Source organism: Ceratosolen solmsi, unplaced genomic scaffold (genome assembly GCF_000503995.2).
Source record: "Ceratosolen solmsi marchali unplaced genomic scaffold, CerSol_1.0 scaffold39, whole genome shotgun sequence".
In the NCBI taxonomy this organism is placed as follows: domain Eukaryota; kingdom Metazoa; phylum Arthropoda; class Insecta; order Hymenoptera; family Agaonidae; genus Ceratosolen; species Ceratosolen solmsi.
Window position 1 is genome coordinate 3466075 of NW_011948433.1, and position 26481 is coordinate 3492555.

General features: G+C 44.3%; 1 protein-coding gene across 1 annotated transcript; it reads right to left on the reverse strand.

The window, feature by feature from the left end:
* Positions 1-5747: 5747 nt before the first annotated feature.
* LOC105364640 (uncharacterized) lies at positions 5748-19683 on the reverse strand. Its single transcript, XM_011502620.1, has 9 exons — positions 19574-19683; positions 19285-19497; positions 17386-17524; positions 10029-10155; positions 9116-9344; positions 8260-8523; positions 7601-8199; positions 6927-7448; positions 5748-6258 (listed from the first exon to the last, which is right to left on the reverse strand). The coding sequence occupies exons 1-9, from the start codon at positions 19681-19683 to the stop codon at positions 6089-6091; spliced, it is 2373 nt and encodes a 790-aa protein (XP_011500922.1). The 3' UTR covers positions 5748-6088.
* Positions 19684-26481: the final 6798 nt, after the last annotated feature.

The window sequence follows — 26481 nt, forward strand, 5'->3', positions numbered from 1 at the left end:
CGTTATGAGAATTTTAGCGCATCCTCGTATTCGAGACATGATAAGCTATTACATTTTTCATTCCATTCGCACTTATTTTTCTAAAAATTTTCCATAAAGAATGCCCATTTATTCGTACATGTTGAGAAAATGATAATTGAATGGAACTAAGTAATAAGTAATCGCTGTTATTACGTTTATTCAAGTATTTGCCAACGGGAAGTATGATCATTAATTAAAATTGTCGTTCATGCAAGTGACCCTTAAGTGTATATAAAAACATTACACGGATGATGATACAAACGATTTGATTGATGATTTTGTTTACTAAAGAAACGTTCGCAGTACATTCGGTGGTACGAAAATTAAAATATTTCTTCGTATTTTCATTAAAATTAGCTTGGCAATTCATATTTAACGTAACGTAATTATTTGTAGCTTTTAACGAAGTATTTCTTATCGTTGTAAGAGACACTTCTTTTTTTTTTTTTTTGCCTAACGAAACCCCTTCAAATTAAACCAAAATTATGTGATTTATAATATCGGCGAAATAAATGTTTTTTCGAGTAATAAAAAAAAAATATGTGGGTGTGTTGTTTAATAATATATGAAGTGAAGGATTGCAATTACCCGAAAGGTCCTCATAATTAACTATATAAATATAAAAATTCTACGTAGAAATAAGGCCAAAATAAAATTATACTCATTAATGAAATCGATTTCATCAATTAAACGCGTTTAAAATAATTGCGAGCTACACTCAATTGAAGTTGTCGAGGAAATAACACATTCGCAAGATTATATCATGATAATTTAAGAATTAAAAATATACGTATTAACGGTGATAATATTACAATTTAAATTAATAAGTAAATCTGCAATAAAGCGAAGACAATAGGGAAATATCGGGAAACATCGTGTCATTTAATTTATTTTAAATAAATATCGCGCCTTAAATTGTGAAACATCGAGATAATACAGATGCTTATTGTTACATAAGTATTGAATTAACTCAAATTACTAATTAAATATATCTAAGATCAAGTGATTTTATTTTATTTAAAAAGTAATTTAACGAACGTCTATTGTATTTTTAAGAGAAAAAAAAAACCCTTATTTCTTTTATAATACCACCATAGTTTAAATATTTAATTTCCACCTTTTCACATAAATTGCACATTTCGTAAGCAATACTCGATGATGCTTTATTAATAATTTGTTGGTTGATTAAAATTTATTTTGAATGACCATATTCTGCTAATAGTCTGTAATAAATCGAAGTTTATTGTTGTCGAGGATACAAGGATTTGCAGCGAAGGATTTCTTTTACGATAGGCAGAGAAATGATAAAATATAGACATTCCAAATAATTATGTGATTTATTGTATATTGTTATTAAAATTATAATAATAATCTATTAAAATATTTACACAGGTCTTCTCGAATATACTCCTATATGCACTTGGCTTCTTCGATAATCGACGCTAGTGTAATTAGGTGGTAAATAAAGGATGGATGAATGATTTTGTATGGTCGAGTTGATGAGTTTGTGTGTACGCGCGGGGCGCAATTATTCCTCACACACACGCGCGCGCGCGCGCGCGCGCGAGCACTCTCTCTCTTCGGCTCTGTGCGTGCGGGCGCGCACACACGCGCGAGCGTACCGTCACGCTCTTGTGTCTGGCGATCAAAATGTGCGGGATGGAAGTAATAATATATAAATGGCGATGATAAGTATATTGAATTCGCTTTAAATGAAATAAGTGGCGAGGATGAAAGCAGTCAAAACTCGAGAGGAAATGAGGAGAGAGATGGAAAGAAGCGAAGCGGAAGATGGCAGATGATCGTGAATGCCAAATTAGTCTGCCGGCGACCGATGCAATCTTAAATCAGACGGAGGGCGGCGCGCGCCCGCACACACACACACACACACGCGCGCGCGCGCGCGTGCGGGAGGATTAAAGTCGGAAGAACGATGCGAGAAACTTAAGTGTACACGTGAAAGGGCTGTTCTTTGGCCTTTGCTTTAATACGCGTAGTTTCGCCGAAGCCAGGAGTGTCTCAATAATACGGCCTTATGAATTCTCAATTACTTTGGAAGACGCGTCTGTAAGTCATTTCGATTAAAACTCATTTCGCTCCTAAATCACTCGACGCTTCCACTCGAATATCTAAAGATTGGCCTTTTTTTATTTTCTTTTCCACGGTAAAAGGAACGCGAGGGATAAACTTGCGCATGGAACTCTATACGCATGCAGCACACGATACAGCAACAATTATCATGCCAATGAATGCTACGAATATCAATTATCGTGCAATTGTCCATTGTACAATTCTTGACACAATAAATAAAACGATATCTACATTATATTTGTAGTGTACCATCTAATCTCAAAGCAATTATCATTCGCATCATTTCAATCGTGCTCTTTATGGGCAGAAGTGCACAAGGAAGACTACCGAGAGTGCTAGAGAAAGCTGTTAAAAGAGAAAGTTGAATTTATAGAAAATTAAAATCGAATCGCTAGAGCAATATTATTGTAACCCGTTAAACTAATCCGTTAATAATGTTACGCATGATAATTGCAATAGTTTCGATAGTACAAATTTATTAACGACACTTTCATTGTATACTACTATTTCCATACAAGTCTGTTTAACTTAAAGGTAATACACATACATACATACGTACATACACACACGCATACGTGCGTGCGCAGTTTTATAAATATATATATATATATATATTTTATTTTTTATTTTAAAAAGGAATATTGATATCGTACAAAAGTAATGATATTTAACAATTCTATTTTACAAATATACAATATTTTACATAATAATATTACATCGCATATCGATAAGACATTCGAATGTTTTAATATAATTACTTCTTGTAAAATTTCGATACAAATGAAAATGCTTCTTCCAAAGTAATTAAGCATCCTCGATTCTCATTTAATGCAACAATGAACTTCAATTACAGGCACGAGTCTGCGATCATGGCTTAGACGTAGTGGCATGAACTTTTAAAACACATCAATGCAAATAGCCCTTGTGACGTGAACAATAACATGTCCGATGGTTCTTGCTCGAACGGTGGCATCAACCATTTGAAGAGGGAGGAGAACGAAAAAGGACTTGCCACGTGCATTTTCATTAGCTACGTTTTCTCGTGTCCTTAAATTCATTTGTTTTGCGTATTTATTGATGGATACGAATCGATTGAGATTGATGCATAAACAAAGAATTCTGCGATAAATGAACTTTTTACAAAAATTTCACTAAACAATAAAATACCACATTATTCTTATTAAATAATTGATAATGATACAATAAACATTGTAGTTATCGAACATGGGAATAGTTATTTTACTATTTTACAGAAAGAGCTTTTATATATATATTATATTTAAATTAATTACTAAATGCTTTTAAACGATAATAATAATAATAATAATAATAATAATAATAATAATAATAATAATAATAATAATAATAATAATAATTGTAATAATATTAATATGAAGAAGAAGAAGAAGAAGAAGATGATGATGATGATGATGATGACGATGATGATGACGATGATGATGAAATATTAATGATAATAATAGTAATAGCGATAATAGCAATGATGATGATAAATACTCTCAAAACAAAGCATTTCGTAAAGAATCACAAATTTCTTGTTTAAGTGCACTCAAGCTCTGATATCATCGTATAGCGAGGAATTATTACAAAGCAAACGCAACGTTAATATTCCAACGTTATCACGCGACAGGATGGGTTTTATGATATTGGAGCAAATGTAAAATGTAACGAATAGAGAAAAGGAGCACGAAGAATTAATGAAAACGATGTCGCAGGAGTGAAATGACATTACTCGTGATTACAGTGGACAATAAGAACGTGTACTCGCGTCCGTAAGAAAAAATTATGAGTCCCTCGACCGAGCACGGAAAAAATGTCGGATTAACTCGTCATAGAGGAGAGAAGAGTATACGATGATTGACAGAGGCGAAAGTAATATACAAAGCGGTACAGTAATCCGATAATTATGACTAGCGAATAGAGCTTTTATAACACAGACGCTTCCCTTTCAAAACTAACCTAAACTGTCATGTCTCGGAATAAACTCGATTTTCCCCTGATCTTCGTCCAATTAGCGTGGCACGCTGCTCGAGGAAAAACTCTCCGATACAAGTTGACGACAATGCTTACATAAAGGAAAGCGCAGCTTTCTGTTTAACACCGTTCGTTTGACATTTAGCAATCTTAACTCGGAATATATTTGTCCGCGTATAGAAAGGGAATGTAGACCGCCAATCGTAGCAAATTCACGTGGACGAGACAAGAAAACTAATATCCCGTGATACCCATCCGAAGAAGCGACAAGTTTTTTTCTTCATTTTTTGCCACAAGTGCGTTTATTTGCGTCATTGATTAACGCGTACACATTAATGGTAAAGGCGGCGCTAATGCGAAAGATGGAGAAATAAACAAAGAGTTGCAAGGCACTTTGGAAGGGAGTTGCGTAAAGGATGCTTGAAGAATGTTGATCCTATCGGTCGATCGCTCGACATCTAACACCGTTTATCTTTTTCTGAATTTTCATTCTATAATGTATTCGAAGCATGGCGTGGTCGCTAAGATCTCCAGATTAAAGTAGATGCGATCAAGATTGCAAACGCGTAAAATCGAGGCACGATGTATGATTTCGGTTCAAGAAGATTTATGCACATAATGTACAGCTTTATCAACTACGTATAAATATGTGTATATATATATATATATATATATATATATATATATATATATATATATAGATATAGATATAGATATAACGAAGTAGAATAGTCGCTGAATATTAAAATGTCGTGTTTCGTTTACGTATAAGTTAGTAGGTTTTTCTTTTTTGTATAACATGTATTTTTTGCATTTATCGACATTGAAAAATTGAAAATTCATTTAAAGCGTCGGTTGATTGGCGCTCGATTTGCCGATTACGCATTTTACGTACATAATGATATTTTCCATTGATTGTCTAGTGTTTGCAAGGCACTGCTGACGCTCGTTTACATTATATTTTAATTTTTATCGACGGCCGGAAATTAAGTTTAAACACAAGATAGAACATAATGTTAGCCAATCGGGGACCCCCGGAGAGGGGGAGGAGTCAATCAGTCTCTAAGTCTCTATCGAGGAATCGGCAAACTTTTCGGATTAACCGTGATTATCCATACGCTTAATCTTCTCGAGCACGCGAACCAACACGCTTACGCATACATACATACCGTAATTGAACACATGCATTAACACATGAAATTCTTCTCTCGCTCGTAGACTCACGCATTTATCCCTTTCGTTAAATTTCCTTACGTTAATGGATACTCCGAATATTCGAGATTACACGAGGCGCAAACTATGCCCCTTGCGCATTAGAAGGTGATACGTGCGTGTGTGCAAGAGATCGCGTTACGTATGTATGCGTGCGAGCGAGTATTTATATATAAGCACGAGCAGGTAAAACTACTTGTATTTGAATGGAGTTGGAGGGATGATATGATCAGCCATTAAAATACAAAAAGTTTCGCTATTATGTCAATCGGTATTAAAATATTTTGATCACATTGCAAGTCTGTTGGGGTGTGCGTGTTCTTGTAAGACCGTCCGATCGTTCGATATCGACGTTACCACGCAAAGTGGTCGAACGGCTTCCTTCCATTTCTGTTTTTTTTTTGTTTTGTTTTTTTTTTTGTTGTTTTTTTAGTTTATTTATTTATTTTTATTTTCTTTATATCAATTTCGTTCTTGTTTCTCTTGCTTTCCCTCATTCGAGAATAAAATCATGCCCACGCGTGTTAAGCGAACACCCACGAAACGAACGAGCAAACGGAGCTCACGATTCATTTAAATTAGTTAAGCTTATAGCAGTCATCCACGTGTCTTCCCTCTTCTCCTTCATCTTCTTTGTTGCGCCGAAGCTGTGCTCATTAATCGATATTTACAGACGTTGATCGCGCTGTAGTAGAAACGGCAGCTGCGTTCAATTTACAAACGATAATACGAATCCCATCCACCCGTGAAGATCGTCTTCGGCGGCGTCGCCCTACGACGAGCCGTGCACTTGGAATCTTCGGATTCGCGCCTGGACGGATTCGCACTGAACCTCGCTGTATCTCATGTACCTTCCAGCTCGCACTGGTTCCCGGATCACCACCAAGTTCTCGCCTCTGGTGCGCAGTGCCTCGAGTCCAGTAATGCTACGAGTCGTGCTCGCTGGAAAAAAAAACAGGACACACGGATTTCGTTAAAATCGCCAATGAGCACTGTCCTTGCTCGCTCGCTCACTCACTCATTCGCTCATTCATTCGCTCTCTCTCTCTCTCTCTCTCTCTCTCTCTCTCTCTCTCTCTACAAATATCTTCTTCTTTTTTCTTTTTACCATATACTAAGCCTAAACCGATGCAATTAATATGCTCATTACCGGCTTATGGTTATTGCGCGGCTTAGTTTACGAAAAGCCTGTTTAACGTCCAGCGTCGTTTGCACCAAAGCTTAACTGGCAAAATCTTTTAAGCGTACAACAATTGGGAATGCGATAACCGCAGCCAACGCTCTACGTACTGTCCAATGGACGAATATTGCATCCAATGGCAGCTACCCGATGACAAGCAGGAGATAATTATTCTCGTTACTCGTTACTCTACGTTCAAGATGCCAGCGAAGCTCAAAAGTGGAAAGAAGAGAAAGACAAAAGTAGCAGAGAAGACATCAGTGGCTATAATGGCTTGGACAACCACCAGTTGGGTTACAGGGGGAGGGGGCTCACACACGCACGCACGCACGCACACACACACACACACACTCTCTCTCTCTTTCTCTCTCTCGCTCTCTCGCTCTCTAGAATGAGTGGTCGGGGAGCATGAAAAACGTGACTCGCTTACTTCTGGTGGCCGAGCTCGCGGCGCTGCCACTGGAGCTTGAGCCGAGGATGACACCCGGCGACTTGCACGTCGAGCCCGCGCCCGAAACGTCGTGGTAGTGATGATGATGATGGTGGTGATGGTGATGATGGTGATCCCCGGTACTGAAGCGACTCAGGGCCTTGCTGACGACGCCGTTGCACTCGCGTGGCCAGACGCGGGGCCCGTGACGCAGGCTGGTGTTGTTGCCGGGCCCGGCGCCTCCGGCCCCGGCGCCTACGAGACCCGTACCGCCGTTGCGCTGCTTCCAACTATGGGACTCGCTCGCGCTAAATGGGAAGCTCACGCGGCCCTGACTCGTCTTGCCGTAGAGGATGAAGTCGAGCGAGTCGTCCGAGTAGATGCTGCTCCGGTCCGAGGAGCTATCGGTCGAGATTTCGGAGACCGAGTCCGAGCCACTGTCGCTGCACTGCTGCTCCTCGCCGAGGATGAACACCGGCGTGCACTTGAAGACCTCGCCGGACGAGCTGCTCGTCGTATTCACTGGAAGAGAGGCAGAGCTAGTGAGGCGTGCCCGTTTGAGTTTACTAGACTTGTCGCTTGGACGGTCAAGGCGATTCTGCTTGGCGGATAAACGATGGGAGGGGACGCCTCTTCCCAAGGAATCGCTCGTGAAACGAATGCCGGAGTCTCACCTGACGATCTCCTGGATGAAGTGTCCATCTCGAGCACACCGTCGTCAAAAACTTCGAGGAGATCGGCACTGGCGGAGAACTTCCGCGCGAGGAAGTCCATGCTCCTTTTGAAGTTGCTCCGGCGCTCGGAAGACAGTCCGGCGAATTGATGCCTCAAAGACGAACTGGTCCGCGGCACCGTCGAGCTCATCCTTCGGAGATACACGTAGTCGGCGGATCCGCCATGGCAGGTGCCATCTTTGTCGCATCCCGGCGACGGAGGCGCCTCGAGCGGACAGCCCGTACCATCGGGTTCGACGTCGCTCGTTACCGGCTGTTCCTCTGCCGCAGCCTCGATGACAAGATTCGCTGTCGGATGCTGGGGCTCGTTATGGCAAACCTCGTGGCAAATCTCGTGGCAAGGCTCGTGGCAAGGCTCGTGGCAAGGTTCGTGGCAAACCTCGTGACAATCGTCGTGGCATACCTCGTGACACTCTCCGAGACATTGTTCGAGCGCATCAGATTCAATTTCGTTTGGATGCGCTTCCACGGGTTCGATCGTCACTGCTGCTGCTGCTGCTGCTGCTGCTGCTGCCGTCATCGCTGGCACCGTCGTTATCGTCGCCATTGTCGTCGTCGTCGTCGTCGTCGTCGTCGTCGTCGTCAGTGTCGGCGTCGGCGTCGGCGTCGTCGTCGTCATCAGTGTCGCCATCGTCATAGCCGTTGCTGTCTCGGCGGTCAGCGATGCCTCTTGAACGCGCGCCAGTCCGGACGAGGATGAGATGGAGCTGGTGACGATAGTGGCAGCGGTTGTATCACAGGGTGCGATTTCTCCCTCGAGCGACTCCTTCGATTCCACGACTAAGGGAGAAAGTGGGCAGGAGGCCTCCTCGAATTTGCTCAGCCACGAATGTTTCAGGCATTCGCTCGCTGACAAACGTTCGCTACAAACACGAAAAAATTCATTACAGATACACTGGAATACTTGTATTTATTTGAAATTGTATACCGCTGCTTTGCAAAGTCCGATATTCCATTTCTTTGGACTTGAATTTGTAAAAGACATTCGAAAGAAAATTACTTCTGCACATTTTTTTTTTTTTTTTTTTTTTTTTTTTTTTTTTTTTCTTTTTTTTTTTTTTTTTTTTTGTTTGTTTTTATTTTCATTATAAAATAGCTATTTATCCGCAAATAAATTACCCATAAAATCTTATGAAAAGCTTACTTTGTCCGGACACGCTCGCGTCATTAACAATGACATTAATCGAATATCAACGTGTCAATTCGTCGTATTTTTGTGACTCAATACAGGTAAGAGGCCAATGACTAAACCTTACGTACATTATTAAAAAGTAGGCGAAAATAACAACTGTCAGACATCGAGGTGTACAACAATTGCTTTTTATAACGGAATAAGAATCCATGTCCCATAAAATGGCACGATGTACGGGTCGTAGATTGAATTGAGAGAAAGCGACCGAGTCAAGGCAGGAATTAAAGTAAGAAGAATCATGGATGAATCGTGTGCTCGCTCACCTTGGATTCTTGACTATGAGTCGGCGTATCAGGTCTTGGGCCTCCTCGGACACCTCCTCGAAGAGATCGTCGGGAAAATCGAGTCGGCAGCGGCTGATGTTGCAGAAGGTCTCCTGCTTCGTGTCGCCGCCAAAGGGCGAGCAGCCCGTAAGAAGTACGTAAAGCAGAACACCCACCGACCACATGTCCGTCGCCAGGCTTATCGGCTCATAGTTCAGTACTTCCGGTGCTGGAAAAAAGCAGGACACGCTGCTTCGTTAATAATGCATGAATTCATAAGGCACCCACAGCGGAAGGGGACCTCTTTTCGTCCCCCCCCCCCCCACTCACTCACTCACTCACTCACTCACTCTCTCTCTCTCACTCTCTCTCCCCACCCCCTTTCCCCACCACCGGCCGGCTCTTAGGTTTGCTCGCGCACACGCACCTTACCACGGCCCCTCTCGCGCGCTCGTTCGCTCGCTCTTTCTTCGGCTGAACCCTCGTGACGCGAGGTCGGCAGTACAATCAGCCGCGTCTTCTTTTTCATCGTCCCACATGAAGTCGAATTAAAAGGAAGAGAGAAAAACAACTACGATCTTTCGAAATCGTATACCACGCGATTGCCCCGACCACAGGCCAAACGAATAATACCGCTTGACTTTAACTGCTCGATCGGTATATTTATACAACCACACTTTCCGTCGCCCTTTTTTCCTTCCCAAATCCCCCCCCCCCCCCCCCCCCCCCCCCCCCCCCCCCCCCCCCCCCCCCCCCGCCCCCACCCCCTCCTACCGCCCAGACCACCCATTCACCATGGACTTTTTTTTTCTCCTCGTCGTCATTGTTACGTAGGCTTTTTAAAGTGTGACTGCATGAGACGAGGCGTTGTTTTTCTTCTTCCTTCGATTAAATTACAACTTTATGGACTTACCAATATAGTCGGGTGTTCCTAAAATTTCACGAATGTCTGCACCGTGGCTGATATACCGGGAGATGCCAAAGTCGCAGAGTTTTACATCACAGTCTGGAAACTCGCCGGTGAGGACGAGATTTTGCGGCTGGAAGTAGAAAAGTAAAATTGTTCTTCATTCGAATGTCGAATCTGCGTAAATTTCATCACAGTGCTTGTGCAATGACGATACTATTGATAAATAAACGACGTGGGATTAAACAAGAGCGAGCACTGTAGCATAACTTTTCATCTCCGTATTTGGCTAAAATTACATTCCCTTCACTCATTACTTTGTTATTAAGATTATTACGTAACGATGAAGCTAGTTGCTTAATTTTACAAGAACATTTGATTAGATTTAGCATGGAATGTTCGCCCCGTGGTACCCGGTTGGTCGGTAACGATCTCACTATATAGATCCCAGCAATGTGACATAATTGCATTATAATTCGGAGCATGCCTTTCGCAATAATTGAGAATGAAATTGAGAGAGAGAGAGAGAGAGAGAGAGAGAGAGAGAGAGAGAGAGAGAGCGAAAGTTTTACGTCAAATGCAAAACCACAACCGATTCACCAAGACATCGGGTGCAAAAAGCGAGAAGCACGCGCGCACTCGTATATATCGAAACGCAATAAAGCTAAATAGTGATCCCTTATCCCCCGATTCTAGTCATTCGCGAGCCAAAGAGTCTTGAAATATCGAGATCGCATTCCAGAGCGACGCCGCGTTATCGGCGTCCGTCGATCGTTATTCAAAGTAACGATATGGACTTCTCGCTAGACCCTTTTCACGACCAGGAAGCGTCGTTACGCCGGACATAATCGCATTGCGCAACGCCCTGGAATTTCGCGCTTCCCTGGCGTCTGCTTTCTTTATGGGGGAGGGAGAGTTTCCCCACTCGTAAGCCCCAGTGAAAATGCATAACGCTGCGGTGTAGCACGATTGTTCATCCACTGACTGTTGCACAATGCCAGTTTTTTCACATTTCCCCGGGTTGTATAATTGCCGCGCCGTCGAGGTTTCCCTTATTTTTACACTGTATTAGTCTTCTACTTGTTTGCGCCTTGCCTTGCGCGCGTCCTTGCACGACTATAATAGCGGCGCATATCGAGATCGAATAATTCGCTTAGCGACGCGGATGGAGATTGGATCCTACGCTCCTCGCGATATTAAAAACGTTTCTTTGGCGATAACGAATTTCTTACTCATCGAGACAAACTTGGTTAGAGGTTAGAGTTATTTCTGTGCCGTAGCCGTTAACGTGCGCGGGTACTTTATTGTTATTTGTCCATTTGCCTTGTAATGACAAAGAATAAAACACGAATTTTGTAGTCGAAATGAAAGTGTGTTATGCATGTAGGCGCGCGCAGTACATACGCGGGCAAAAAGGTAATTGGATCGACAATACGAAAGGAATATTACGATTTATTAAATTAATAATTCGATATAGTACGCGTCGTCAATCCATTTATAACGATTCTCGCGCTTCTCCCTCCGAAATCCATTTAGTGGAGCGAAGGGTTGAGGCGACAGATCACTTTGAAAATCTCATTTATTCAAGTAAATCGACGACGTCATCTTTACTTATTGTCAATGCGACGTACGAGTGTCCCCATTTTTTTTTTTTTTTATTTTTTTTTTTGTTAAGCGTCATCTTCGGTTATTGTCGCTATAACCGACGCCTGTCAATATTTCGATTTTTAGTCACGGATATTGTCTGATGTCTCGCATGTAGGTGTCGAAATCAATTTACAACGGTTTTCATGCTCATTATGTTTCTGCATTTGAATTTGCATGATAATGTTATTCTATCAAAAAGAAAAAAATACTATTTATAAGATCGTGCATCATTTTATAAAATGCTTTAGTTCTATTAATTCGCGTATTTAAAATCTTTGTTTGCACACGCAAAGAACAACAGAATTTAGCACTAGAAGAATAACAAGTCTCATTAATGACATTGGAATTTAGACAAATGTTTTTATAATTGTTCATTTATTCGTTTTCCTTCCTCTCTCTCTTACGCACGCACACACACACACACACACACACACACACACTCTCTCTCTCTCTCTCTCTCTCTTACTCGCTCAATAATAATAAAGAAATAATAAAAGATAATAAAGTAAAAGGAAAAGAAAAAGTCAACGAGCATCCTCGAAATGATTCGTTCGATTCGTATGCAATTTTCCCAGAATACAAAGAATAACGATAATTGGTAATACGTTGTACGCATTTTATTTTTAGTATATGCAAGCCAAACCATAAGACGAAATTCCAAGGCGAACTATTCAAGGAGCACTTTGTTTTTCACGCTTCCCACGCTCGCAATTGTTCGTATCGCCGCATTAAGCTCTTCCCTTCAGCGACGCTTCGAGACGTCAAAAGGCCGCGTGTGCACATACGTGAGCGTGATTTCATATGAAAATTTGACGTATAGAATGATTCGCGAGCGCACTAATCAATAAGATAAATCCTGTTAAATAATCGATTCCGTTGAGTTACGGCGAAGTTTATCGCGGCCATCGACACAAAATGCCAAGCAATAAATATTGCTTTTAATTAAAACGATTCGTCCGATATTTTCTTGTAGGCTTGCCTCTAAGGTTGATACATACGTTGCATTTTTACAAAGGCAAAATCATTCCCTCTTTACGTTGCTTCAACGCAACGCGTACGGGTGTGTACCCCCCCCCCCCCCCCCCCCCCCCCCCCCCCCCCCCCACACCCCCCCCCCCAACAAATCGCGCGCTTCAACCTTCAACATATCAAAAAGGACAAGCCGTCAAAAAAGACGAAAACTTGTTTGCGCCTTTGGTTTTTCAATAAACTCGTGATTTCATATGATATAAGCGGCATAAGTCTCCGACAAAGACGACACGACTTATCATCGACTACCTTGCTTTTTATTTTTGTCTCCGCAGGACATCGCTTCCTCGCGCGATAAGATAATTATCTCTGGACGCCCCCGTCGGCCAGATGTGTAGAGAAAAGGAAAAAAAAATTAGATGACGGAGAGGCCATTAAAATGCTTATCTTTGGAATAGCATGCCGTTCACATGGTGGATGGGGGTGGAGGGAGAACCGATGGTGCTTATTGCCGGCGTTAGGGACAGGAAGACGACAGGCCGCGCGATCGAGCCCCGTGATCGCTGGCGGCCGTCACTTTTCCAATCATAATGAAAAATCACGATTGGAGCGCCGTCGGTGCGACTGTGCCCTATAAAAGTTCACTCGACTGTTAGGGAGCTCGCGCTCACGCATCGCGATCCAAGCCTCCTATCAACCCCTCAACCGCCCCCCGCACCACCACCCCCTAACCCTAACCAGCAACCCAATCACCCTTCTCCTGACCCGCCCGTCCGCAACACGCACCGACTTCGTTTTAACCGGCACCGCGCATCGGCGCGTAGCTTTAAAACAAGGCTTTATTAATTCCACAGCTCCATGCTACGTGATTCGCGAAATTGATCGCGCGTGTCTATCGTAGACCAGCCCCGCCGTCCCCTCTCACCCGTGCTCTTTTATCTTATCTCATTCGGGCGTGGGTATTGCCGCCACGCGTCGCTACATGACTCTTAAAGGGGCCCGATAGCGTGGCAGGCATTTGTGTTGAATTCGATAAAAGGCGAAGGGAAGGTAGGGAGACCCGGCCGGTGCTCGGGAAGCGGAACAAGGCTGTGACCCCGCGACGGCTGACGTGCACTTTTCGACCGGCGGCTCGTGACAAAATGCCGCCGTCACCGATTCGCGATTACCTGTGACCGGCTATCGGCCTACACCGACTTCCCGGTATGAGAAAAGGAAATTGTAATTGGAAACGCCAGTAGGTGAGTCGGAGGGCAAGGTGGCGGGGTAGCGCGGGAGAGGGAGAGAGGTGAGATAAGGCTCGGATCACCCGTCGCTATCCCACGATTTCTAATGGCCGTTTGTAGACAGTGTGAGCTTCCGAGCCGAGTGGATGGAAATCAGCGACTCGCTTACTCGACGAGGTACGTACAATTATTGTGCCACGGCAGTTATTTTACAGACGAATCGTTCGAATTCATCGTTGCACCGTACATTTTAGTTGTATGGCTTTTACGCTAATCACGGAAATTCAATCCAATAGTTTCAGAGCTCAGGAGTAAAAGGCGTTGGCTAGTAGGATTATCGAGAGAGTAAAGTCGTTTGGGGGGGGGGGGCGTAAATGCCCAACTATACGAGCATTGCCTCTTATTCCGGGCAAATATTTCGCCGAACGATATGCCTTTATGATAAATAGGGAAAAGCGAAATAAAGTGAGCATCGGGCGACGATTGGTTGAGTTGAGAGGTGGTGGGAGGGAGAGACGAGGAGGAGGAAAGCACAGTATTATTTTGAGATCGGATGTTGTACGAGAAGTTACGAAATAAAGTGTGCGAGCGCAGCGTGCGGTTGCACGTATTAAGCGGGCTTGCGTTATAATTAATATCGGTGATTTATGCGCACTTTCGGCGAAGCGAGCGTAAAAATTATTTGTATTATTTCATAAGCGTACCGTTACCGTTGGAAAACTACGTGAAAGCTGTAATCTATCGCCCCGATATTTTACCGAAGCAACAACGAATGGGGATCGAATCATTTGGTCTCAAATGAAACGAGAGCCCGTTTAATTAAAAACTCGGCGTTCTCGCTTACGCCCGACCGCGGCCAAATTAATTGCCGAAACATTTCAGGCGCACATTTTGGCGGCCTCTCAAAAGATAATGCCCAATGAGCATTTGATAAAATTGCAGAAATACTTGTCGGCACATTTTTCAAAAATCCTTAAACACATACCCACGAAATGTTATACGTATATTAATAAATATCGCGCAAATTGACGCCTACCACCACTCATTAAAAAATTATCCAGGCAATTTACCTTATTAATTGGTTTATTTTACTTCATTTTTTAAATCCCACGTTTCTCCCGATAAATTATAGCTCATTTAAAGAGCGAACATTAACAAACACATATTTAAATCGAGAGATTCATCCAAGGATCTTAGGATAAAACTGGATCCACGGGAGAACCGATCGATCGCCATATTGGCAAATTAAGAGCAGAAATCTCTTAATTATGATTTTAAAGGCGAAGATGGAATAGCGGCTGGTAGGGACGGGCCGGAAGATCAATTCCTTAGCCAGCCTCCTCTTCCTTTAATCGCTATCTATTAGCCGTCATTACAAAAGAAAAAAGAGAAAGAAAAGAAAAAAAAAAAAAAAGAAATGGAAAAAAAAATGAAGGAGAAAATTAATAAAATAATGAAAAAACGTTTAAAGCATCGATCGTGCCGCACCCGACGCGCAAAAGGAGTAGCGTGGAATCGCGCGCCTCGATCATGCGCGGCATTACACGCATTGAAGCGAGGTAGGTGGCCGGGGACACGGACAATACGATCCCTCTTACGCCTTAGAATGTCGTTAATGTCCGCGACGACGGGCACCAGGGTGAACGCGGGCGCGGTTCACCATGCGTCACGAGCATTAATCGGCTTGCGACCCGACTCCGGCTACCGAATAATTATTCGGTCGCATCTGCGGATTCGTAATAACGCGGGTGATCCGTGCATGACACGCACGGATAATCGACCGCTTATTACACCCAAGACACTCGTCGAGAGCGGACACGAGTCTTTCGATGTCCTAACCGCGCGCATTCCTTCGAATTGGCGCGATGAAGCGAGACGAGGCAACGAGTTAGGCTAGGGTGCACCGAGCAATTTCTCCATTGTTTCGCCAAGGTCAGCCCGCTAATGAAAAAGAACGGCCCCCCGGGATTCTCCAAAAACGAATGATCCCGATTTATTAACTCCCGCGCTATCCCCTCCCGTATCATTAGCACGAGAGATGCTGTGATTATGCTCGGGGATGTCCTTTCGTCGGTGGACCATAAGCTTATCGAAATCGGACTTGAATTCTCGTTGACCAATGACTAAATATATAACTCTTGAGATAATCGGACGCGAGTGGCTCGGCGAGTAGCTTCGTTATTACGGCACTGATAATCCAAAAGCATTATGATCCATTATTAATTAGCGAGCGTACGTTCACCGACGAACGCGAGTTCGTAAGCGCTCGCGCACGATGATTTACTTCCTTATGGCGTTTAATAAGATTCGATACTTTGGCGTCGATAATCGCCGCGAATCGTGAACATTGTGCAAATCAATCCGGCTTAGGCTCTCTTAATATCGCGTTCTTACGTAATGCTATGGGAAATACACGGCCCGGCGCGTTCTATTAGAAGAGCAATGGAATTATCGTGATTGCAATACGCGAGCTTTGCAATTAGGTTTAAGGGTAAATCGAGGGTCGTTAAGCGACGGAAGCCAAGTCTCCAAGTGCTGGCGGGAACTGGTATTGGTAAAGTCGCTGAGAACGTCGTTTCAATAAATGACGCAGAAGCGAGAAGACGCCTTCCATAAACTTTCAAAGCGCTTGCACCGACCTCTCGCTCGTTGCCCCGTGGCGATGCTTTTCTTTTCCGCGGCGCGACGCAAGGTGTCGGGAATGGCGAAACGGACTCGCATGCGTGGGCGTCCGTTTAAAATAGGAAAGTCGATTGCCTTGGCTTGGCCAACCGTCGACCCCCACCTCCTTCCCCTTTCGCCGTTCTACCTCGTCGGCGTGAATCCGGTGCGATGGATAACGCGACCCGCGAACATTGCATGTGAGAGTACGAGACCGATTATTGATCCGTGTCCGGCACGATCCTATGATGATTTGGCAAATCGAGATGATTTATGGGTGACGCTGGCCCTTCGCCTCTTTTCGCATTGCTATAGTTTCGTACAATTACGAGCGCGAATATCGCCAAGTGGGAGGTGAAGGAAAATTTTCTAAAAATTTTCCTTACTAGCCATCGCGTCATTATCGTACAAGGATTATTATTATTTGGTGCTCAATGCCGCTCTGCCGTTGTTTTGCTGTTGACGACGTTCGAGCTTTTACAGTCGGAGAGCCGGGATTTTTTTCACTTTTTTTCTTCTCATTGTATGTTTTGTAAAGCGCTAAATATTTGCGCGCCGGCAATAGTTACTTTCGCTCTATTAGACGGGTCGTCGCGTGGACAAGATTAAGAAGAGAGTATGACGACTAAACGCTTCACGATCCGTGCATCGTCAACTTGCAATTATTAAGACAACAATCGCGATTGATACAAGAAGGCGGAAATTATAATGCTACAGTGGCCGATAGGAAATACAGATATTGGAGATTCTCGAGGGCCTAATTGACGAGGCACTGTCAATGTCGCGGCCTCGTAAGTCCGCGATCGAGAGGATCGCGCTCGTAATGAGGAAGGGGCAAGTAAAGAGAGAATGCCACTTACCTTAATGTCGAGATGCGCAACGTTCAGCGAGTGCAGAAAGGCGACACCATCCAGTATTTGTTTGAGGAGCTTGACGACTTGTCTCTCTTCCGGAATTTCGTCTCTGTCGAGGACCATTTGGAGCTCGCCACCGGGAGCCCTGCGATAAGAGAGGGATACTGTGAGGCTCAATGTCGGCGTGTAGGAGCCGATTATTTCGGCTTGCTTATGCAATTTCAAATAGTTGCGAGTTTCGAAAGCCCCGCCAGCCCGCGCACTTGCCTATCCCACTTTGACTTTGGCTCACCCGCGAAACGCGTGTTTATTATTATACTCGGTGGAGGGGGCAGTCGTATCGATATGCCCATTACATTAACGGTGAAGAGAGCGTCAATTTGTCTGGATTATTTAGCATTTGTCGCGCAATTTGTACGCCTATAATTGGCTCTCGGCTCGTGCATCTCGCTAATTGCCGGCGTCATTTACATGGATGCATCGATTAAGAAGGAACAGCGCGGATCGGCGACGACGCGTTAACGCGTAACAAGAGATACGCGAGTAGGGTAATTGGCGGTAGAGGATGTGAGCGAGTGAAAAAAAGCGACGGGACGATATTTAGCGGCCGATTGTAAAAAATGTCGTGCATTAATTTGAAATTGAGAGAATAATATGGACTTCGGGAGTCGCTAGGTGAATCTTAAAGGGCAGCTCGAGGATTATGAATGAAACGCGTTGGGCAAGGCTTTAACGGTAGAAATCCCGACCCTCGAGATCCGCTATCTCTTTCGCTGTAGACACACGGACAGCTGAGAAAGAGAGGGTAAAACAGAAGCGAAGGAAAAAATGGAAAGCGTGGCTTGCACGCAAACGAGTAAGTAGCGTACGACGCAGTCGTGCGCGCGTTATTATTCAACTTCCTTGTACTCGGGTTTCTCTATTTGGCGGCCCTGCTAAATAATAATAATAACCATCGGCGTAATAATTGCCGGGCAGTCCTTGCGCGAGCCAACAATTAGATAATCTTAAAGCAAAGTTTCTCGCACGTTATTCATAAACGATGAAATTATTAGCCGACGATGTGCCGTTTACGGCATGACAAAGGCAGATGACATAAATATTGATAAGGCTTCGGTTGTAAGTCTGTTCGATAATTGCACACTAGCAGATGTTTTTTTTAGCTCTAATAAATATAAAGTAATATCGAGTAAATAGTCGATATTAGCCAATGACTAACAATGCAAATTGGAGCTCGTAGTTGAGGCTGAGTTTTGTTGTTAATTATGGGCAGATTTTTGATTATCTGACGAGCGGATCGAGGAGAAGATTTTCCGCGCTTTGTAGCAATAAACTCGTTTAATGAAGCCAACCATCCCGACGATAATCCCACGCAAAAAAAACAACAACAAAATTGAACGAATTATGAAAAATGCCCCCGTACATGACATGGCCCGTATGATTAATGTGGCCTTTGTTATGGAAAGTGACTTTAAGAAGCTTGACTTGATCGGTGCGAGGATTACCTCAAAATTATAAAATCAAATCAGGTTGAGAGACGCGGAGTGAGATAGTCCGTGAAAAGAACACGAAGCGCACGGACGATGAGGCGCCGATATTTTATTATTCATAGTTAAGGGCGCTCGTGTAAGTTGGCTCGAAGCATTTCATAAAACTCTCGACACATCCGATTGGCGGCCATCTGATAAGCGAGCCTTGCTCTCGCTCGCTGGGGCGATTCTATTTACTCTCTAGCGCGCGCAACACGCGCACATGCGTAAATGCGCTTGTGCGTGGGTCGTCTTTGTTTTTGTTGCGCTTTAAAACATCTTTCGACAAAAAGAAAAGAAAAGAAAAGAAAAGAGAGAGAGAGAAAAAAAAAAGAAAAGAAAAAAGGAACAAAAAGAAAAAATGGCGTTTACTCACAGTTCGAGGACGAGGACCATTTCCGTGCTTGTCTCGAAAACCTGGTGGAGAGAGACGAGCCTCGGGCAGTTGGCGGCGGCGTCCAGCACCGCGACCTCGTGCAGGGCCTCGGCTCTCAACTCTTGGGCGCGGCGACGCTTCCTCAGGAACTTGGCGGCCCATTGACGGCCGCTCAACCGCTCGCGGCATCGCCTCACCGTCGCGTACTTGCCCCTGAAAGCATGAGGTGCTCGTTTAGCATGCGCTTACGTAGCTGTGCACACGTCGGTAACGCCGATAACGCCGGCACCCATTACAACTCGTCGACGATGCGCTATGATGGATGGGCGAGAGCGCGGACCTAATGGCGTGTGGTGGCGGCAAGCCGACGAGGAGGTGAGGCCCGTGATTGATTTCCATTCTGGATTTTTTATTCGATCGCTCGCGAACCACCCCGTCGATCGTTATGCGGGACGTTTTGCAAGATGCTATCTGACGCGCTTTTTTACCTCGCTCGTCACGAGAATAATGAGGCGATTGTGAGAAAAAAAAAACAAAAAAACAAAAGAAACAAAAAAAGAAAAACGGGGACGGATCAAGTATGATGCATTGGGTGGCTCGAGTGTCTCGTGGAAAGCTAAGCTAAGGGTACACGAGAAATAAATATTGCTCTGTACTTTATATGAGGTGCGTTTTATTCGCAGCAATGTTATACGTCGATTCGAGCTCTGAGCTACTAAGGATGAAGCATTACCCCCCGAGATTTAAAATAAGTACTAAATCATGATATTTAGACGATTTCGTCATATAGTAATTGGAAGAAAAATATCAGCCACTCGACTCGATGATAATGAAGCGTCTGGCACTTACACTGCACCTGAAAAATTCTGTATTCGTTGATAAAGAATAGCCACCGTTAAGGTCGCACGCCCATTGATAAAGCAGGGAATACTACAAATTATTACTCGAGGTGCTCGCAATAATTGCATAAGCCATCCATGACCCGTATTTCATTGGCCTCGCGCGCCCACCTTTCCTTGACTTACAAAAAATTTAAAGCGCCGACCGCTTAATCGACTTAAAACATGATTCCCCGATGCGAGCGTAGACGCAATGGTCTCGTGGTCGAGTGGAATGAAGCGAGTCTTCGCACTCGCGCCAATAACGCCAGTTTTCGTTTTATCATCCAGCCGAGGGGACGAATCCTTATCTCGATAAGAAACATTACGAATGAAGTCATATAATGAGATACTGCGGGAGATAGGATTTGCGCCAGGCGATATAGGAGCGCGAATACGATGGCCGGGACGCTCGTGCCACTGACAAATCGATTATATCGATTATATTAACGTATTAACCATTGACAAATTAATATTCGATTCTCGCGGAGCGCCGCTAGACGCCCCGCCATTAGCTATCGCTTGGCCGCGTACTATTTTCTTTCCTCCCTCCTTCGTCCGCTCGCCGGCGTCGGTCCCTCGACCCGCCGTTACACGTCCAACCCCTGCGCGATCGAAATCTTAATAATAGAGCGCCGCCGGCTCTCATTGCTCTTATTGCTTAAGCGCTTAATGGACGCGTTCGCGCAAGCTGCGTGCATAAAAAGCCCTAAAGGAAAATAATAAGAATGAGTATGAAAGGGGGGTTGGACGAGCGAGCGAATCCCATGAAAAAGCACTTTGCTCAATATATTGATATTATGTACCGCCGCTGCTGATTTTTATCGGTTTTTCTTCTTTTATTTTATTTTTTCTATTTTTCGAATACTTTTTTTGTTTTTTTTTGTTTTTCTTCTTCTCGAACGGATCGGCGCCTTATTCTCTCCGCTCGTTAATTAGGGAATTTTTTTTTTTTTTTCTATCTTATTCTCGACCTTTGGACGGTCGTAAATGCGACTTACCCATAAGCAGACCCCCTTCCCTTTACCACTCGCTTAACTTCGCAAGAGCTATTAATGACGCGATAATGATGCGAAGGTGTTAAGTGATTTGAATATTTGAAGCGTCAATAGATGGATGCAAAGATGGTGTTTTCGAAATTTGACCGATTGTAATAGTCAGAGGATGAAATGGCTGCGATAGAAGCGCAATAAGCGGCAAATCTATACATTTTGTATAGAGGCCCGCAGGCCGCATGTCGCAATTTATTTTCATCGCTCCGATCGAATTTACGACTGCCAGATTAGATAAAATCAAAGTTTTTGGTTCAGCGTTCGGAACAAATATCACTTAGCGCTCTCTACCGGGCGCACAGTTCTTTACGCAAGAGAAACCGACGATCCGCTCATTTGTCGCGCCTCGTTACATCCGGTATTAATCATCGCGCATATCGTGGCCGCCAGACGCTCAAAAGTGAATTTTCCCCTTTTCCCAAAGGCAGACATTAATCATGCCGAGCGTGAAAATGCCCACGACCAGCCAGCCCGACGGTAATACGCGTCCGAATGGCTCTTACCGCTTAAACAACGAATTATCATTGCGCTCGTAACGCGTAGGTGCACGAGCGCAATGCCATTACTATGAATGCCGGATAAGCATCGATTCGCGCAGGTAAATAATCGCTCAAACGCTAAACAGAGCGGCAAAACGGTGAAACGGTCTGTACAATCTCAAGCGGGCATGGGCCTCCCGATAAGCCATCAACCCGCGCGTTGAATAATAATTCCGTGTTCTAAGGCGTATCGGCCGAGGGAATGTCGCGCGATAACGGAGCCGAAGTTTGGAGCGGAGGTAAGCCGACGAAGGAGGTCCAACCAAGCGACGCCTTCGTCGTCGGTGCCTCGCGACTCCCAGCTAGCTACCCGGGACGATGTTCCGGTTTGAGCGACTTTATGAGCCGTTTGCGGTACACCACCGCCGCCGTGGAGCATAAATATACACGTCTGCGGACGTACGGAACAACACCGGGAAACACGTTCCACGTCTCGACGAGCACTTTATCTCTCCCGGGGTTTGTGTTCGCGCTCGCGTCAGATTGGCAGTTTCGCCTTATATTGCGATGGGCCGCGGAGTAGTGGCGAGGAGAGCGGGACCGGGCGGGAAACGGGAGGCCTGTAGGTGAGGTGGCGGTGACGGGTGGTGGTGGTGGAGGAGGAGGTGAAACGATTCCGTTGGTTTGGCCACAGGTAGCGAGTACACCTATGTATACCGTTTTTTTTTATTTTATTTCTTTTCTCTTTTCCATATGTCTGGTCTGGTGCGGCGCACACAGCTCGAGGTCGGTGACGGTGGCCCATCGGTCTACCTTCGTAACTGTCTTTATAATTAAACGGGCTGCGGTAGCGGGAGAGTCGCTGAAATTTCGTGCGTCTGCCAATGACGTCTGCGCTCCCCTCCCTACCCCAGCGCGTATTAATTCGTAACATCCAAGAGAGAGAGAGAGAGAGAGAGAGAGAGAGAGAAGGAGAGGGAGAGGGACAAAGTTTTAAAACGCCGGCTTCGTTATCGCGACGATACATTATGCAAAGTATCGGGGATCGGGTAGCGGCGCTTTGGCGCTGGCACTCGGATTAATACTTTCGACGATTACTTACTGCAAGCAGCGTTGCATCGTACTTTCCTTACGGTCGCCGGCCAATTTTTTAGCCGTGAGCGCCGTTGCTTCATTATTTTAACATAAGGCATTTCTTGAGCGAGCGCGCCCCGTTACGCAAGCTGCAATGAATTAAGATTTAAGCGCACGCGCGCACGTACGCGCGCACGCACGCACGCACACACGCACGACGATTAATATCGAGCGTTCGATTACGGCATCTAATAAGCCTAATATTGTCCGTGAAATCTGATTCTCCTCACCCTCGCCAAACATCTCTGGAGGCGAAGACGCGGTTGATTGCCGAGCGAAAGGGTCAAAAAAAGCAACGACGTTCCTTCGGCTTTTAAACGCGACTAGGATACAGCCAACAGCCAGGATGTCGTTGCGCTTCGTGCCGAGCGGATGGCGATCACGGCAGAGCGGCGAGAGGGAGAGGGAGAGGAGAGAGTAGCCGAGAAGGCACGGGTGAAAGCGCCGAGTTGAGATCGCGCGACACCCCGTGTATCACGTCGCTCGCGAGCGCGTTACGTAAATTTCGCGCACGAAGAAACAAGAAAGGTAGCCCCGTGAAACGCTGGAACAACGGCTGGAATTCAGTCTCGTGAGTGGGGGAGAATCGTGGCAAGTTGGCGCGCGCTCCATAGTGAAACAAAGATAAATAGATAGATAGATAGATAGATAGATAGATAGATAGAGAGACGGGGAAGGGGGAGAGAGAGAGAGAGAGAGAGAGAGAGAGAGAGAGAGGGAGAGAGAGAGGGAGGGAGAGAGGGAGATGGAGGGGGATAAACAAAAAAGGATGAGAGACTGAACGTATGGCGCGGAGCGGGGGAGTTGGAGGGGGAGGAGGAGGTGAGCTTCCTCATCGCGAATCCTTTATGGGGTTTTGTCTGTTGATCCTTGACTGTATATTCAATCTCGATCACGATCGAATATCTAACGACGCGACGAACAAGTTCATGATTTTCCCACGAAAACTCGGCGCGAGGCTGTTCAAGTAGTATTGGTATAGGCGCACGTGTGCGCGCACGTTTTCGTTTTGACGATTAATGCTTGTGTTGCGCGCGCGCGCGACCGTAGGTGAATACTTCTACTTTGCGCGAGAGATGTTTTAATTGAACGCGACGTAGGGACAAGCGCGACACCAATGTCTATAGGAAGCCGTGCGTAATTATAATTTTAATTGCGACACCTCTGGGGCCGTTATATTGGGATCGAAGGCCAGGCTGATGAATATGGGACGACGATTGCGAGGAGCACGCGGTAAGCTAATTGTTTCTTACGTATTTTTATATCGCTGTTATAGAATACACGATTACTTATAGATCATTTATGGATCTGCCAGTAGCAGCCTATCAATGAAATCTCCCATCCCCGAACAATTTAATAAATAGTTAAATATTATCGCGATAATATTAATGTATTCTTTAGGACATATGTTTGTATGTTTAATGGCCTTAAAAAATCGATACGCACGCCACTCATAAATTTATTCGGATCGCGACCAATGAAATATGAGTCGATAGTTGACGCTCGAGAATGCCGGAATCTTTCGAAAATTATTACTCCTTTATATACGAGAAAATTGGGTCAGCGATTTTTTAACGAACGATCCATTACCAAAAATATAAGCCTTTTTACACGTGTCAGGTCACGAGTCAAGCCGATAAATTTATTATCACTTACGATCGTGTATAATTTCTCGAGATAATTAGACAATTATCGCCAGTCATGAAATGACAAGTACAATAAATATTCCATATCTAGTGGCCAAAAATTACAGAGGTCATCGAAAGTTTGATAAAGGCATCCGCCGACGACGAAAGTGACGACAAAGTTGACGTCCAATCAAATATAAAATAAAAAAATAATAAAAGCTAAATTAAAAAGAAAAAAAAACAAACTATCGCTACTTAGGCGCACAAGTAGGTCAAAGCCGAATGAACATACTTTTACATTAAATTAAAATGAAAGAAAAGCGTGAGGTAGCGACAGCGTCGGTATCGACGGCGGCGGCGGCGGCGGCGGCGGCGGCGGCGGCGGCTCCCTTATTGGGCCTTAGAGAATGATACATTTTCTTTTCCTTCGCTTTATTTGTTTCTTAGCAGGACGGCGATAAAAGCATTTTCGCAACAGCCCCAACAATGCCATCTAATACGATAAATCAGCTTGAAAAATAGGCAAAAGTGTTTTGTTATCTAACAAGACAAAGAAAGGAATCATTTACAAGCGGCAGCGGCATGATCATCTGATCGGTGCAACCAACAAAGCTGCGGTGCGCAACCAGGCCCGTAAACAAAAATATAAACACGTAATTCCTCCGTCCGCGATGAATGTACGCCACGTACACGTAGCCGCACGTGCATAAAGCGCAGCCCTGGCGAAATTCCATTGAAGCAGTTCTTGGTGCTGATAAATTTTCGCGCTACCCGCACCCGAGCCCGCGACTCTGCGCATCTGCATGTGTCAAAATTCAAGTTAACCTTTGGTCGAATCTGAATCCGAATCCGGTGTGTGGCGAGAGAGAGAGAGAGAGAGAGAGAGAGAGAGAGAGGGGGGGCTGACCGAAAAATGCCCTCATGTCCTGAATGCGAGAGAGCTCGATGAGCGGGCGGGCCCTTTTGTTCGAGGGTAATTGTGCCTCTTTCGGGCTCTTGAATCGCGACTCTAACGGCAAATCTTTCATTTCACAATGGTCTCTCTTAGACGCCAAGGGGCACGTTTTCTTATGGAATTAGATAACAAAGTGACAGGCAGTCACGTAGGGCAATCCGCGTACGCGCCAAGTGGCTTGTCGTGCATTAATAGCTTGAATTAATAATAACAATGAATGCGATAATGAATTTGATCATTTTTAAACGACTATTCGTTATTTAAGTTGATATGTACGCGAAGTCGAGAAATTAGAATACGAGCGATTCGATAATATTTGTCGAATTTTTTCATCCGCATTCTTACTGTTAAGGTTAAATTCAACTTGTAAGCGAACTTAGGGGGGAACGTAATCTCAATCTTCATTTTCAATGACAATGGCTTTATTTATTTATTTTTTAAAACCAGTTGAACGTGAGCGATAGATTAAAAACCGATGTATGTCAATAAAGAATGGTTTCATCACTTAGCAATTAATTCACGCGTAACGTAAGAAAAATATTTTTTTAAAGATATCGTTAAATTTTTATTTTGCCACTCAACCAATTTGAAGTAGTAGCGCACGCACCAGCAGCTAATTACAAATAATTATCAAGGTTTTTGTTTTTGATACATTATAAATTCCTAGTCGACAAAACTATTTTAAAAGAAAAAAGAAAAAAAAGAAGAAAAAAGAAAAAGAAACACTAATTTAATTAATAAACAAAGAAATGCCAGACCGACACACCGACACACACACACGCAGGCACACACACGCGCGCGCGCGTAATTATATACACTTTATCATTGAATATATATATATGCAGTAAAGATATTTTATTTCTCTAACTAAGAAAAAAAAAAAAGACAATTATATTTAAAACAATGTTGCTTTATCGCGCATGCATTTGTTATTCTAAAAACATCGAATTTAAACAGCCATTACAGGAATTTAAATAAGAACGAGCAAATCGATCGACACAGCTATCCGCCTCAAATGCCAAACTTGCGTACGGAATGCTAATTCCATCGAACCTCAACGTGGATTTTGTC

Bases quoted from the DNA above. Each gene is read 5' to 3' on its own strand.
- LOC105364640 (XM_011502620.1), bottom strand. From the start codon at position 19,683: ATGGAAATCAATCACGGGCCTCACCTCCTCGTCGGCTTGCCGCCACCA. The intron at 19,498-19,573 runs GTGCCGGCGTTA...TCATGCTTTCAG, and splicing joins TCGTCGACGAGTTGTAATGG to GGGCAAGTACGCGACGGTGA. The intron at 10,156-17,385 runs GTAAGTGGCATT...TTCTACTTCCAG, and splicing joins TTGCGCATCTCGACATTAAG to CCGCAAAATCTCGTCCTCAC.